This window comes from Protopterus annectens, chromosome 13.part0 (genome assembly GCF_019279795.1).
Source record: "Protopterus annectens isolate FY-2018-M chromosome 13.part0, PAN1.0, whole genome shotgun sequence".
NCBI lineage: Eukaryota > Metazoa > Chordata > Ceratodontiformes > Protopteridae > Protopterus > Protopterus annectens.
In genome coordinates this window covers 214,344,344-214,359,094 of record NC_056747.1, presented here as the reverse complement: position 1 = coordinate 214,359,094, position 14,751 = coordinate 214,344,344, and the positions used below count along the sequence as shown (strand labels likewise).

The following is a 14,751-nucleotide window of genomic DNA, read 5'->3' as shown; positions in this document are numbered from 1 at the left end:
CTCCAGCAAGTCCTGTTTATTGTGGTGACAAGGTTTAGGTCCCTAGAGTGTGTAGCTTAGAGGGATTGGGATTTCTTTAGGTGTGGCATGTCCAACAGCTCTGGGTTTGACATAGCTTTATATGTTAGGCAGAGATCACCTCGGAGTGGGCAATATGCTACAGAGTAAAGCTGAAGTTTTTTGAGGTGGTCAGTGTAGGGCATTTGTTTGAGGCCAGTAATCCTCTTTGTGAGGTACTTCTGTGGCCTTTCCAGCTGCTGCAGATGTTTTGTGAGGTACATTCCAAAAGGGCCATTGTACTGTCTAATGAGTGTCGAGTAGAGGGGAACAATGACCTCTTTTTTCCTGGATAAGAACCCTTTTATGATGAGGTGTGCCATGTAGAAGGACTTCCTGACTACTGGGGTGATGTGACTATCAAAGGAGAGACTACTGTCCACCTGGGTCCCAAGGTCTCTTATCACACATTCGGTGTTAAGTAGATTTCTGTCTATGTGGTAGTTCATGAGTACAGAGTTTATACCAAAGGGGATGACACTGCACTTTTTGGCATTGAGCTTGAGGCCATGGCTCTGACACCAGGCATCTGTCTCAGTGAGGCCCTTCTGTAGGATGTCCACATCATTTGGGGAATTGACTATGGCTCCTAGTTTGCAGTCATCTGCAAACGTCGATAGCCAGAGGCCTTCTGTGTTAGCCTGTACTTCAGAGAAGTAGATACCAAACAGGAGAGGTCCCAGGATGGAACCCTGTGGTATTCCACTTGTCACTGCTTTGAGGTCAGATTTGGAGTCTGCAACTTTTACAGTGTAGGTTCTGTCAGTGAGCCAGTTGGCAACCCATCTTGTGATGTAGGGATTTATACCTAGTTTAGTGAGTTTAGCTATAATTCCAGAATGGGGGATGGTGTCAAAAGGCTTTGTGAGGTTAAGATAGGCTGTGTGAACCACCTTACCCTCATCTACGGCTTTGGTGACTGCCTCAAAGAAGTTGATCAGGTTCAGGAGGCATGATCTGCCTTTCACAAACCTGAACTGGGTGGGATCCAGAGTTTGGAAGTTACCAATATCTTTGTTTATGAGTTCCATAATGATACATTCCATGGCCTTGCAGACCAGGCTCATCAGGCTAATAGGTCAAGAGTTCCCGGGATCAGTGGTGACTCCCCCTTTGTGGAGTGGAGTAACTGTTGCTGTGCGCCATTCCGTGGGCACAAAGCCTGATGTGAGGCTATTATTGAACATGGTGCTTAAGTGGGGAGCCAGTTCATTCTGAAGTTCATGTAAAACGCAGCCTGGGATGTTGTCCGGTCCCATGGATGCTGTGTTTTTGGCTTTAGAGAGTGCAGCTTTTACTTGCGTAGTTGTGATTACAGGGACTCTGCATTCTTCCTGTATAGATATGGGCCTTTTAGGAGTGGGGTGGGTGTAAAGTTAGTACTGAACCTATCTGCCAGGATGTTGATAATATCAGCTGGTTCTGTAATTTTTGTGCCGTTGTGCTGTAACAAAGAGCAGATCTGGGTGTTGCCATTGAGATTCTTGACATAGCTATAGAATGCTTTATGGCGGTCCTTAGAATTAGTGGTGATTTTGTTTTTGTAGCTAGCTTTGGAGGATCTCATAAGGGATCTCAGCTTCTTACTGAGGCTGACCAGGGAGCCCCTCCACTCATGGGATTTTACTCTGTTTTGCAATAGTTTCTTCCTTTTGTTGTACAGTTTGTTTATGGCAGGGCACCACCAGATTGGCTTCCTTTTTTTGGAGGATAGCATCTTGGTTCTGTTTGGGATAGCACGATCCATGCACTTGTGTAAGTGCTTATAGAGTGCATTTGTGTAGGATTCAGCAGTTGTAAATGTATTGTCCATCTGCATGGGAGTCATGAAGTTCACCACTTCTGTCTTAAGAAGCCGAAGTTGGCTTTGGAGATATCTTTTACCATGGTTTCCTTAATGGGGTTGAGGGCGGGATGTGGATATCAAGGGTGATTAGCTTATGGTCGGATCGGACCAACGAGGAGTTGACTTCAGGTGTGGAACACCGGTCACTCATGTTGGTAATGACTAGGTCTAGGATATTGTTGCCCCTGGTGGGGGTGTGGATAAGTTGATCCAGGGCACTGGAGTTTATGAATTCCAAAAAGCGTTGAGCTAAGGAGTTGGTACACAAGTAGTTTTCCCAGTTAATGGTGGGGTAGTTGAAGTTGCCCATTATTAGGGTGTTTGGTTGAACCCTAATATTTTCCAGTACATCAAGAAAAGAGTAGTGGTAATGCTGGGGCATGGTGGGGGATCTGTAGCAAGCTACAATTTGGATTGCAATTTTGCCCAGAGTCAGTTGCACTTGGATAACCTCGGATGCATTATGCTGAGCAACTAGCCTGGAGGTGTGGATATCCTTAATGAATATGGACACACCTCCGCCTTTGGTGTTTCAGTCCTGATTGCATGGCCGAAAAGTGAGGTATGAGTTATAGCCTCGTAGTGCAGGGGTGCTGTCTGGAGCCTTGAACCAGGTTTCAGTCACTGCACAGATATCACTGTTCTCCATTTTAAGGAGTGCCTCGAGTGAGTGCATTTTGAGATTTAGACTTCTAGCATTGAGTAGCATTACCCTCAGTTTTTGCTTGCCTGTTCCTGTTAAAGTGGTGAATTTGTTATTTGAACATTGCCTAAAAAAGGCACTATAGGGGGCAGCAAGAGCCTTAGCCAGTATCCAAAATCCCAGGGGTGACAGGTGCAGGCCATCTGTGGCAAAGCATCGTGGTCTGTCGACCATGTCATTCCAAGCAGACAGATTCTGGATCCCCTTAGAATAACACCAGAAGCTTAGCCAATTGTTGAAGTCAATCATTTTGTCCTTGTACTGGGGTATCATTCTGGGCGATGGCAGAATGCTACTCAGGGCTAGGGTCATACCTGCCTGGGCTACAAGATCGGAGAGCTCTTCCATGTCTCTCTTCATGTAGTCCAGGGAGTTACATCTCATGTCATTCACACCAACATGGACAATGACAGAGTCATATTTGTACTTGTTGTGGAGTGACCTGAGTGCATGGGTTATGTGGCAGATCCTGGCACCCGACAGGCAGCTGACAGTAACCTTCTCCTTGTTTAGCCTGGTGAGTGGGACATCAGTGTGCCTGACTACAGAGTCACCTGTGACTAGTGTGTTGGGTACGTTGCTTTGCCTTATTGGCTGTGGCTGAGTGGCACACTGAGTCTGTGGGCTATGTGCCATTTGGGTTATGTTGGGGGATGGAGGTTGCTTGTGTTTCTGCTTTGGAGGTCTCTGTTGCTTAGACAGATTATTATTGAGAGCCTCCGCGAATGTTTTTGTGTTACTAAGTGTGGATTTTGGTGGTGTAGATTTAGTGAGACTATGTGATGAGTGTGGTGTGGTGCAAATGTTTACCTTCTCCTCATGACTGTCAAGTTCAGTCTTGGTTGGAGAGAGCTTTACCTCCAGTTTGGCTAGATAAGTGCATCTCTCACAGGTTGTAGTGTTGGGTGGTAGGAGGAGAGGGTTGTCTGTGTACATAAGGCAATTGCTACATTACCTCAAGATGCCCAGATTCATCAGATAGACAGGAGAGAACACAGGGAGCTGACCCTTGGACATGCCTGAATAAAAAAATATTTTCCAATAGATAAGTGAGGAAAGTGAGTACAAAAACTGTTTTCCTCAAGGTAATGAGGAAGGTTGAGTGAACAAGTGCTGAGCATGAATAAGCAAATTTAAGTGCTAAAACTAAGAATCTGTATCTCCACTACATGAGTTACAGGACAGAAACAAGTGCAAATGCAGGCTTTCAAATCAGAAAGTTGAGAGAGATGGAAGAGATTGCCCAAACGGCCAATAACTACAATTTCTGGGCCAGAACCACTCTTTATGTGATAGACAGGTTACCACTCCCACTGATAAGCTAGAAGGCTTCCCTCCAACACAGAAAGGCTTGGGGGGCACAGAAGCTTATATACAGTCCTGGATACAGCAAATCTGTATGTGGAACACTAGTTACAAGAAAGGTAGGAAACAGGCTTACAGTTTTTTTTTGTTACAGAAAAGTAGCAAAAACATTAGTAAAAACAATTCACATGCAGTGCAAGCTAGCACATTTGAGTATGTAGCAATATTAGACCAAACACAATTTAAAAAATGCAATTAAATTAAAAAGGACTAAAAGCAAGTGCAGAAAGAGTTTATTAGGTAGAACGTGGTAAAGAGATGGAACTGGGGGAGTGTCCCAGATCAAATCTACAGTGGGGCGGGCAACTGCAAAAGCCACCAAATTTAAACTACAAGCCAAAAATAGGGAGAGTGGGTGGAACAAAACAGTTTCAACAGAGATCTAAGCAACAACTAACAGTACAAACTCTAAAACCAAATAAATATACTCAGCTCTGTATATTTGCAGATCAGTCTCTCAGAACAGGGAGACAACAGTTTCAACAGAGATCTAAGCAACAATTAACAAACTCTAAAACCAAAAAAATATACTCAGCTATGTATATTTGCAGATAGATTGGAAAGCAGTCTCTCAGAACAGGGAGACAACAGTTTCAACAGAGATCTAAGCAACAATTAACAAACTCTAAAACCAAAAGAAATATATTCAGCTCTGTATATTTGCAGCTAGATAGGAAAGCAGTCCACTTTCTTTATGGTAAGAGAGATATGGATATCAAATTTCATGATACTGTCCATTGTCACCTCAAGAATGTTGGTGTGAGTAACTGGAGATATGATAGTTTTGTTTTTGAATACGATATTAAAGGAGAGGTTAGCGTTGGTTTGATGAGAAGGTTGGACGATGATAAGTTTGGTTTTGTTTGGGTTGAGTATTAGATGATGATCAGTAAGCCAAGATTCAACAGAGATAAAGGAAGTTTGAGTTTACTGGTGTAATTCCTGGAGGAAGAGGAGGCATAGACTAATGTGGGGTCATCAGCATACTGGATGACAGAGGAGTGAAAGGTAGAGGTGTGCAGGTTATTGGTAAATATAGTAAATGGCAAAGGGCCAAGCATGTACCCTTGTGGTACCCCTATTGTGACTGGGAGTAAAGATTATCCTGGTGCCATTTAACAGCCTGCTGTCTACCTGTTAGGTAACTATGAAACCATGCAACAGTAGATTGGCCAAGATTAAGTTCTGACAGAGCTTTTAGGAGTATGTTGTGGTTAGCCATATTATAGGCCTTGGAGAGGTTTAGGAAAATGGCTGAAACATATTTACCATAATTTCTATGACCATTGATCATGTGAGTGAATGACATTAAAGTTGTGGTTGTACTATGATGAGGCCTGAAGCCATGTTGGGTGTTGGTGAACAGGTTTTGAATGTTGAGGTGTTCCATGATTTGGGATATGGATACAGCTTTCCAGTATTTTTGAGAGTAGTGACATTATTGCTATGGGATGATAATTTGTTAGTTCTTACGAGTTGCCCCCTTTATAGAGGTGAATATTATGGGAGACCTTCCAGATGTCGGGAACTAATTTTTCAGAAATGGAATGATTCATAATGATGGTTAACGTGTTGTCAATGGAGATGCATTGGAGTGAGCTCTTGGGTAGAAGTTGTGCAGGCAGCATTCAGCATTCTGAATTTTATGGTTATACATTGACTTGGGTGTGATACTTACATTTTTATCAGATTATAAGGGGCCTGATAACTGTGAAACAAATGTTTCTGGTGCAAGTATTAATTTGGACAGCAATGATTACAAGATTGGTTTAGAGGTCTGTAGCTAGTTTTAAAGTTACTGAGGGCAGTAGGAAGTTTGTAAAGCAGAGGGTTGCTAGAACAATAAGATTTTGCAGAGAGAGGGTCAGTATGATACTGAAAAGATGGTGTACATTTGAGTGAGATCAGGCTAAATTTATTTAATGTACATTTTTCCGTAGTGTTTGAGGATTTAGTGTAGTCATACAGGCTTAGGTTGTTGGGGTGCAGTACTTGTTACTGGCATTAGAAAGGGGACAGGCTGCCATTCCACAAATGTTTGGTATGAAGGTTAAATTGAGATGAGTGGTCCATAATGTTGTTAGTTCTGGGTTAATTTGATTGAATGTGGCTGTCTAAAGAACTTGATGTATACTGAATGTTACATGAGTTTGTTGTGATGTATTAATGAGTTGATGGTCATGTTAATAAAATCTGGTCACACTGGCTATGTTGGTGTAGTTAGTTCTGCTGGACAGGGGTACATGGACAAAGGTAGTTTGCTGGACAGACATATTTTTCCATGCAGACCTGAAAAATGGTGTGTCATGGAAGTATGCTGTAAGGTTAGGTAAGAAAGAAGAAGGGAGGTTGCTGATTAGCTTCAGGAAGAGGAAGTGTTTGGATTGAGTAATGAGGTCAGGTGGGAGGAAGTGAGGTATCAGATTAAGGAAGGGGAGGACAGGTATATAAAGTGAGTGAAAACAGAAATTAACATCATCGGTTCTAATGTTAGCAGCTCACCCACTCTCCCTCCCTCCATGGTTGGTATGAGCTTCAGCTTCTTGCTCATAGAAGGGACATTCCATTCTGAAGAAGGGAAGTTGTTCTTTTACATCCCTTTATTCCTGAGGTAATTGTATGAGTGAGTGGTGATTTAGGGTACTCCCACTGAGTGTGTCTGGTTGGTGTTAGTGATTAGTAGGTTAACACTGCTATTTTATATGACAGTTAATTGATGGTCATATTTCAAAAATATGGTCAGTCACACCGGCTATGTTTGTGTGATTATTTGTGTTAGGCAGGGGTTCACATGCAAAATTACTTGCCGGGCAGTGCTGAAATGCTGATATTTTTCTGTGCAAACTATCCAATTTGATAAAAAGCTACACATATTATATTACTGAATAAAATTAACAAACATGGAGTGATCCATAGGGTAGTAGATTGGGAAAGTTATTGGCGATACAATAAACCACTAACAGTAGTGGTAAATGGAGACTGCACAGGTTAAGGGATGAATAATATTTGTGTTGTACTGGGGCTATTACTGACCCAGCCCTTTGCAAATATATAAAAATAGAATTACAAAAGGAATGGAGGGAAAATGTCCCTTTCTGGAGGATAAATATAGATATAGGTTCATAGGTTCACAGGTTAGTACCAGGCTAACTGCCCTTGTGAGCCATTGTATGCCTAGCTAATTATCCCTTGTGAGACTTAAATGCTGCACCTTGTGTTTGTAAGGCAAACACCTTCACCATTAGGCCACCCCCCCTAATGGACCGAAGTTATTTCAAAAGAAGCTGCAGAATTAACGAAAGATACTGGTAAGACAATGAATGATAATGCACAGAAACTTAAAGGCAAAAATAAAGAAAATTAATAAAGTGCTGAATCTAGGAAGGAAAAGCTATGGAAAGTAGAATAGAAAGTAGATGAAACAAAAGAGGAATAAAGTAGAAAGACATCTGTGGTACCCATGTCAGTTCAATATAAAAATGCAAGCAGTTGTTGTCTTTTGGGTTTTCCTGGTTAGGGGTCGCCACAGCAGAACTCCAGTCCGCTAATGATTGGCAATAGATTTTGATGAACGCTGAGGTGTCAGCTCGACGTTCAACCTTCAACTAAGGCACATCCATTTACTCATGTCTTTTGAACACCCACCCAACCACGGGGAGGACATGCAGACTCCACACAGAAGGCACTCCCCGCACTCCAGCCAAGAATCGAACGGGAGAACCTCTTGCTGTGAGGCAGCAATGCTACCGCTGCACCACCGCAGATGTCTGGAAACACGCTGCTCTAATAGATAACAGTTGTGTGTTACCCATCTTTGGAGAAACTTTATAAAACATCTAGAGTGTTGCACTGTAACTCAGGTGTAGTTCAGAGGTAATAAAGGAAATGGTGCACAGTATGAGTCAGCAGCAGGCAATCAATAAAATAAAAGAACAGAAGTCACTAATCTTGAAGACGGTTTACAGTGGGGGATAAGATCAAAACATTTAAAATGTTCATTGGAATACAGAGATTCTAAGAAAGCAACACTTTTCAAAGAAAGAGAAACAAAAGAAGAAGAGAAATAGTTTGTAGGTATAAAATGACAGGTTCAGGAGAGATGGAACAATTATTTTTTGTCACAGAAATGGTAGTAGATTACTGCAATGGCTTTCCTGAAAAAATAACATTCTCAGAATTATGCTGGAATTCAAGAACATATAAACAGATAAAGCATTTTTTATGAGAAGCAGGTAAAAAGAAGTTATTATTTTAATATGTTTCTTTAGCAGGTAGGGAAATGACCAGAGAAGGTGAGTCAAGTGATTTAAATGAATTCTTCTAACCTATGATATCCTTTTAGTGTGACATATACTTAGCATAAGCATTAAGATGATGAACTCCAATAGTACCTGCAATTTTTCCATTGATAGAGTTAATAAAGTGCATGGATATATAGTAGTTTTGGCATTAATACATTTGGAAATTGCATAGTTTGCAGAATGCGTGTAATATTACGAGAGCTTACTAAATGTACAAAGAACTGTTAGGGATGGGTTGCAGTTGTAGGTTGTTGATTATATGGCACAATCCCATGGAAGAGATTCTATGCATTAAGAAGAAATCTGTTTTTTGAATTCAATGTCATCTTGGAAAAAAATAGGTGGTGTAAGTGCATGGGCTACAAGTGAACTGTTTACCTAAATAATATTTATAATCATGTTTTTATACAGAAATGTCAACATTTATTCCCTTTTGTAGCAATAGTTTCTTTTTTAGTCAAATTATGTTTGAGAGTGATCTTTCAATGAACTGAAGTCTAGTGGCTTAATTTTATGATAAGATCTTAGATTAATGAAAAGAATTTGCTTTGAGTAGAGCCATTAAAGAATTTCAGATAATACGACTGATACCATGATATATATATATATATATATATATATATATATATATATATATATATATATATATATATATATATATATATATATATATATATATATATATATATATATATATATATATATATATATATATATATATATATATATATACACACACATACACTCATACATATCTACGCACATACAGAGATATATATATATATATATATATATATATATATATATATATATATATATATATATATGCATATATGGGCCTACAAATGAAACACTGAGCCGAAAAGTTCAACGTGTCAGATGACTGACATGTTGGAATGCTGACTTCCGAATGGTCATTAGTTCAACTTGAGCGGAAAAGGAAATCCGCTCTTGTGGACAGTGTAGTGCAATCTAAGAGTTGGTATACTTAAAATATGGTGGTATGGGGGTGCAGGGGGGAATACCTCCCCTGCAAAAATGTGAAATGTGAAGCTAAGTGTTTTAGATTTTTTACTTGTAATGTATGTTTTGTTTTAGTGGTTAGGGTTTACTTTAGTGTAGATGGTGGGCAGGGTGGGAGTGAGGGGAACTAGTTAGTTTTATGTCGAATGTTGTGCTTTTTCTTTTGTATGTTTGTGTGTATTGTGTGTAGGTTTTACAGAGGTGTGTCGAGGTTTTAAGTGTCGGTATTGTGAGTGTCGGGTATGTGCATTTTCAGTGTTGTGAAATGTTGGTGTTGTCGGCTTGGTGTTTTGTGTGTCAGTTATGTGGATGTCAGGTAAGTGAAGTAGACCCATATATATATATATATATATATATATATATATATATATATACTACCTAAATTCTTGAAACTGCTAAATAATTTATTAAGCTTGTAAAATGTATATCTAACTACTCTCAATTCTCATAAAATTGTATTTTAACTCTTATTTATTTGGTTATTAGATAGGTAAACTGGTTGCCAACCCAGGCAAAATACAAAATTACACTAAGATTGTATGGGTGGTTTAAATGGATAAGGCCCAAGTTATGATCCAGCAGATCTGGCTTGGGTGATGGAGTATCAGGCAGGGATGGTCATGCCGATCGATGATGCACCTTAGGGGAGGTGTGGTCCATATAGAGGGGTTACACTCAGATGTGGTCAACAAGTGGGGGGGATGGAAAAAAAGATTCAGATGGAAGTAAAGGAAATGGAGCCCCTAAGACAACCTTAGGATTCATGCTGGCCCAAGCAATTTGAGAGTAAGTTGAGGGGGTGTTAGGAGCCAGAGCAAAATCAGAAGCAAGTTGAGGGGTAGGAGACTAGCTGATACATTGTGTGTGGATGTGAGTTACGGGCGGCTGGACCATTAAGAATGATGTGCAAGGAGAGATCAAAAAGAAAAGATTGCAAAAGATCTTATGGTACATAATTTGCATTAACCTTAAGTTATAGCCTCAGAATCAGAGTTTGGGAAAGTAGCAAGAAGGCATTCATGAAAACAGAAAATGGCATTTTGGCATCCAGTTTTAAAGAAAAGGTATGACAAAAAAAGAGGAAAGCAGAGATGCGGATGTATTATATTAAATATCATAATTTTGTACAACATACTAAATTATACTCTTGGAATAAAATACATCATTAGGAATCAGTTGAGTTTAGCCTTTCCTCTGAAGTGTTTGCATGCATACACAATGAATATATGTTCCTTTAGTTTAAGTTTTGCCAATTGTGGAAGGTAACTGACTGTTGGTGAAAATCAATGCTAGTTAGTACTACTATTTGAAAGTGGTTGCTGATAAACTAACTTTAGAAAAAAATATTGTACAATGTGTACAGTACTGACCAGTCCATTACAGTTGCTAATGGCGACTTTGGTTTTTAAATACTGATCTTGTAAATGCCCCACATAATGACAGTCTTCAAAAAAATCATGTCTCCAGTCCAAGCCCCCCTTCTTCCAATATTCCACTGTAAAGTGATCTGCTAGGAGGTTAGAATGTAAAGTCAAGTTTAACAGGAACTGGTTTGTATGTGCAGTGAGTTTGTAGTACACGTTTTGCACTGCAGGTTCATAAGGAAAGCTTCCCACACTGCGTCTTGAGCGGGTCTTGCGTTGACTTCTCACATCATACGTAATGAAAGCTCCATTTTCATCTACTTGCATTGGAATAGCTATTTCATAGTCTTCAAGTTTTGATAGGAATTCTTCTGTTAAAAAAATGGAATACAGATAAGCAAATCAGCATATCCCCCTGATTAGAATTTTACTTCACTCCTTCTCTATGACAATAAAAATCACAGCAGTCCAATGCAGTTTTTATATCAAGTTAAATCCATTTATTAGTGCCTGACAATGCCATGATAATATGCACATGCACAGTAACACTTTCTGCATGTATACAACTTGCATTTATAATCAGAAGGTGCTTCCTGCCAAAGCTCTGAAGAGACTGGACATTGAATGGATGAATATTGTTTTTGATTCATATACCGTCTAAATGATAAGTTTAGCAAAGCTCATCATGCTAGTGATCCAACCAATACCAAACAACAAAATGTAGCATAACATGCACTTTACAGAATTAAGAGGCTTTTAGGGCAAATTTGCTATTCCTTAATTTTTGTCCCTGACTAACTGCTTAATTCAGATATATGTCAAATGGATTGCATCTTATTATAGCCACAACTTAGTACAACTGCTGTCAGCCATGTAGAATCCTCAGTAAGACCTGCAAGGAGTTAGCAGCCTTAACACTGTGACGTTTTCCAGCACTGTGTCATTGCCAGAAGTTGTGACGAATAATAAGTAAAGGAGATGGAGGGTTACTATAATGGCTAAGGTGTTAACCTCACGGACACAAAGTACAGGGTTTGACTCTCACCTTTGAAGGGGAAATTGGATAGGCTAAAAATGGTCCACAAGCGCGACTATCCTAGTACTTACTTATGAACCTATATGATCACTTTCCAATATGGCTTCCCTGGGGATTCATCAAGATCCCTAGATATCATACATTGAAACAGAAATGAACTTGATTTGATTGGATAAGGACTATTTTCTTCATCTGCTAAGCAGTGTCTTGTGTTTCTTTATTGTCCATATTACAACTAAAGACAGAGCACTTCTTCTATTTATCCAAGTACGGCATGATAAAGGTCCTGTCACCTTCTTTGATAATACTTGAAATAATAATCATGGCGTATCATAGCAGCATGAGTTACAAATAATGTCACCATGTATAAACATGAGAGCTGAGGAACAGCAGTAAAATGCTTTCTACAAGCATCAAAGATAGCTAATTTCTTAATGGACAGTATGTTTCCCCACAGGCAAAGAATATCAGAAAGATGCCAGTAATCTGTCCACTCTAGGAATGGTTGTACACCTCTCTTTTCCTGAAAAGTAAGTACACTGAATGCTGCTAATCTGTTTAGGTCCCATTTCCATAACTATAGCCCCCATTATTTCTAATTGGTCTGTACATTTGCCTTTCACTAACAAAAACATTCTCTTAGGCCTTATCTTGTCAAATGGTGAGCTAATTACAAATAGAAAAGTTGCTACTGCAACTACAGTACTCCAAGGTCTTGAACCACGATAAACTAGCATGTTATACTGAAAAAACAGGGTCTATATTATATCAGCGAACACTTAAAAAAGCGAACGCTGATTGATCGACCTAATTTAAGCAAAAGCTTACAATCTCGAACTGACAGATCAGCTATTTTTTCCCAGGGAAAAAAATCGCTGATCCAAAACACATACACACAACACAAGCACACCAAACAAACAGAAATCCACACATATACACCTAAAATCTGATACCTAACCCTACACTAAACTATGCACACACCACTAACTACCCACTTACCTTAACCCAAACCATAATCCTAAGGTCCGTCACTATCGCACACTCACCTCACCCGCTCCCTAACCCTAACTTACTTAAATCCACCCTAACCCTCATGTCCACTCAATCGCACACATACCTAACCTGAGCTCTAACCCTAACTTACCTAAATCATCCTAACATTCACATCCACACAATCACACACTTACCTGAATCTGACCGGTAACTTTCCACCATAACACTGTAAATACCAAAGCAACAGAAATGGACAATCAAATTCTTTCCCTAGGAAAAAATTTGAGTTTCTGCTGCTTCGATATTTTCCACTTTCGAACAAATAATGTCGATCAATCAGCGTTCGCTTTTTTAAGTGTTCGCTGATCTAATATAGACCCAAAAAATAGATGTCCATGTCTCTACCTGTTTCTGTAACTAAAAACAGGAGTATTTGCAGAGGTGCATTTGCTGTAAAATGTCAGTGGCTCGACATGTGGCAAACTCATGTTTATGTAGCTTTCTCACTATTGTGTAGCATATTTACCTTTATGTAGAATACTCACCTTTGCTTAGCATTCTCACCTTCATGTAGTATTCTCACCATTATGTAGCATAATCATTTTATGTAGTATAGTCACTGTTGTGTACTATTCTCAACTTTAAGTACCCTATTCACCTTTACATAGCATAAACACCTTTACATGGCATACTGTTATGTGGCATATTCACCTTTATGTAGAATACTCACCTTTGCTTTGCATTCTCACCTTTATGTAGTATTCTCACTGTTATGTAACATCCTCACTATTACGTAGCATAATCATTTTTATGTAGTGTAGTCACTGTTATATACAATTATCAACTTTAAGTAGCCTACACACCTTTACATAGCATAAACACCTTTATGTGGCATACTGTTACGTAGCATATTCAGTAGCATATTCACCTTTATGAAGCATTCTTACATTATGTAGCATACTCACCTGCATGTAGCCTATCCTTAGGACATTATCAGCAACATGGATTTATGTCAAATTACTGAGTTTGAGCTCAGCTTTATGTACCATACTCACCTTAATGTGAGGTACTTACCTTTATATAACCTAGTCATCCTTATGAAGCATATCAACTTTATGTAATATTCTCATCTTTATGTTGCATACTCTCCTTCATGTAGGGTACTTAACTTTATGTAGGCTAATTACCTTTATGTAATGTACTCACCTTAATGTGGACTACTTATCTTTATATAACCTAGTCATCCTTATGAAGCATTATCAACTTTATGTAATATTCTCATCTTTATGTTGCATACTCTCCTTTATGTAGGGTACTTACCTTTATGTATCATACTTACCTTTATATAATCTCGTCACCTTTATGTTGCATTCTCACCTTTATGAAACATTTTCACTGATATGCAGCATAGGTTCATAGACTAATACTAGGCTAGCTGCCCTTGTGAGCTATTTTATGCCTAGCCAATTATCCCACATAAGAATCAAACCCTACATCTTGTATCTGTAAGGTAAACACCTTACCCATTATACCAACCTCCCAACCTATAATCACCTTTAAGTACCATATGCACCTTTATGTAGCATACTCACCTTTGATTCTGAATGCTGTTGGATCCATCCCCATACAAGTTTCTTGGATTCATGTACCCGCACACTAGTTTTGTAATAAAGCATAAGGAAGATGCTGCAGTCCTGATGTGCATTGCTTTGTATGAGGCAGTAAACTTTGAATTCATCTGCATCAGGGACATTTCAGATGAATTTAAGAGATGTTATGGCACTGATCAGAAAGACTGTGTACACCAAACAAAAAGAGTAACTAAAGAAAAAACAATAAAAAGAAAAACAGCTCCCAAAATTCTTGAAACACAACATTTAAAACTGTATCAGCAATTTCACTGGAACCCCATATCTCATTAAATAAAACAAACTTACATCTTCCCTCAATTATCCACAAAATATACTTTTAAAAAAACTAACCATTTCTTTCTCATAGTTATGTGCAGCATTATATGCTCATAGTTAAGTACTAGGCCATTTTAAGCCTAGGCATTTCCCTTT

The 14,751-nt window shown here is 39.1% G+C and overlaps 1 protein-coding gene across 1 annotated transcript in view; it reads right to left on the bottom strand.

The window, feature by feature from the left end:
• LOC122787163 (A disintegrin and metalloproteinase with thrombospondin motifs 10-like) overlaps nt 1–14,751 on the bottom strand; it is a 1,217,364-nt gene that overhangs the window by 704,015 nt on the left and 498,598 nt on the right. Inside the window, exon 3 of the mRNA XM_044053741.1 lies at nt 10,666–11,030. Within this exon, the coding sequence (XP_043909676.1) occupies nt 10,666–11,030 (365 nt within the window). The remainder of the gene's footprint in view (nt 1–10,665; nt 11,031–14,751) is intronic.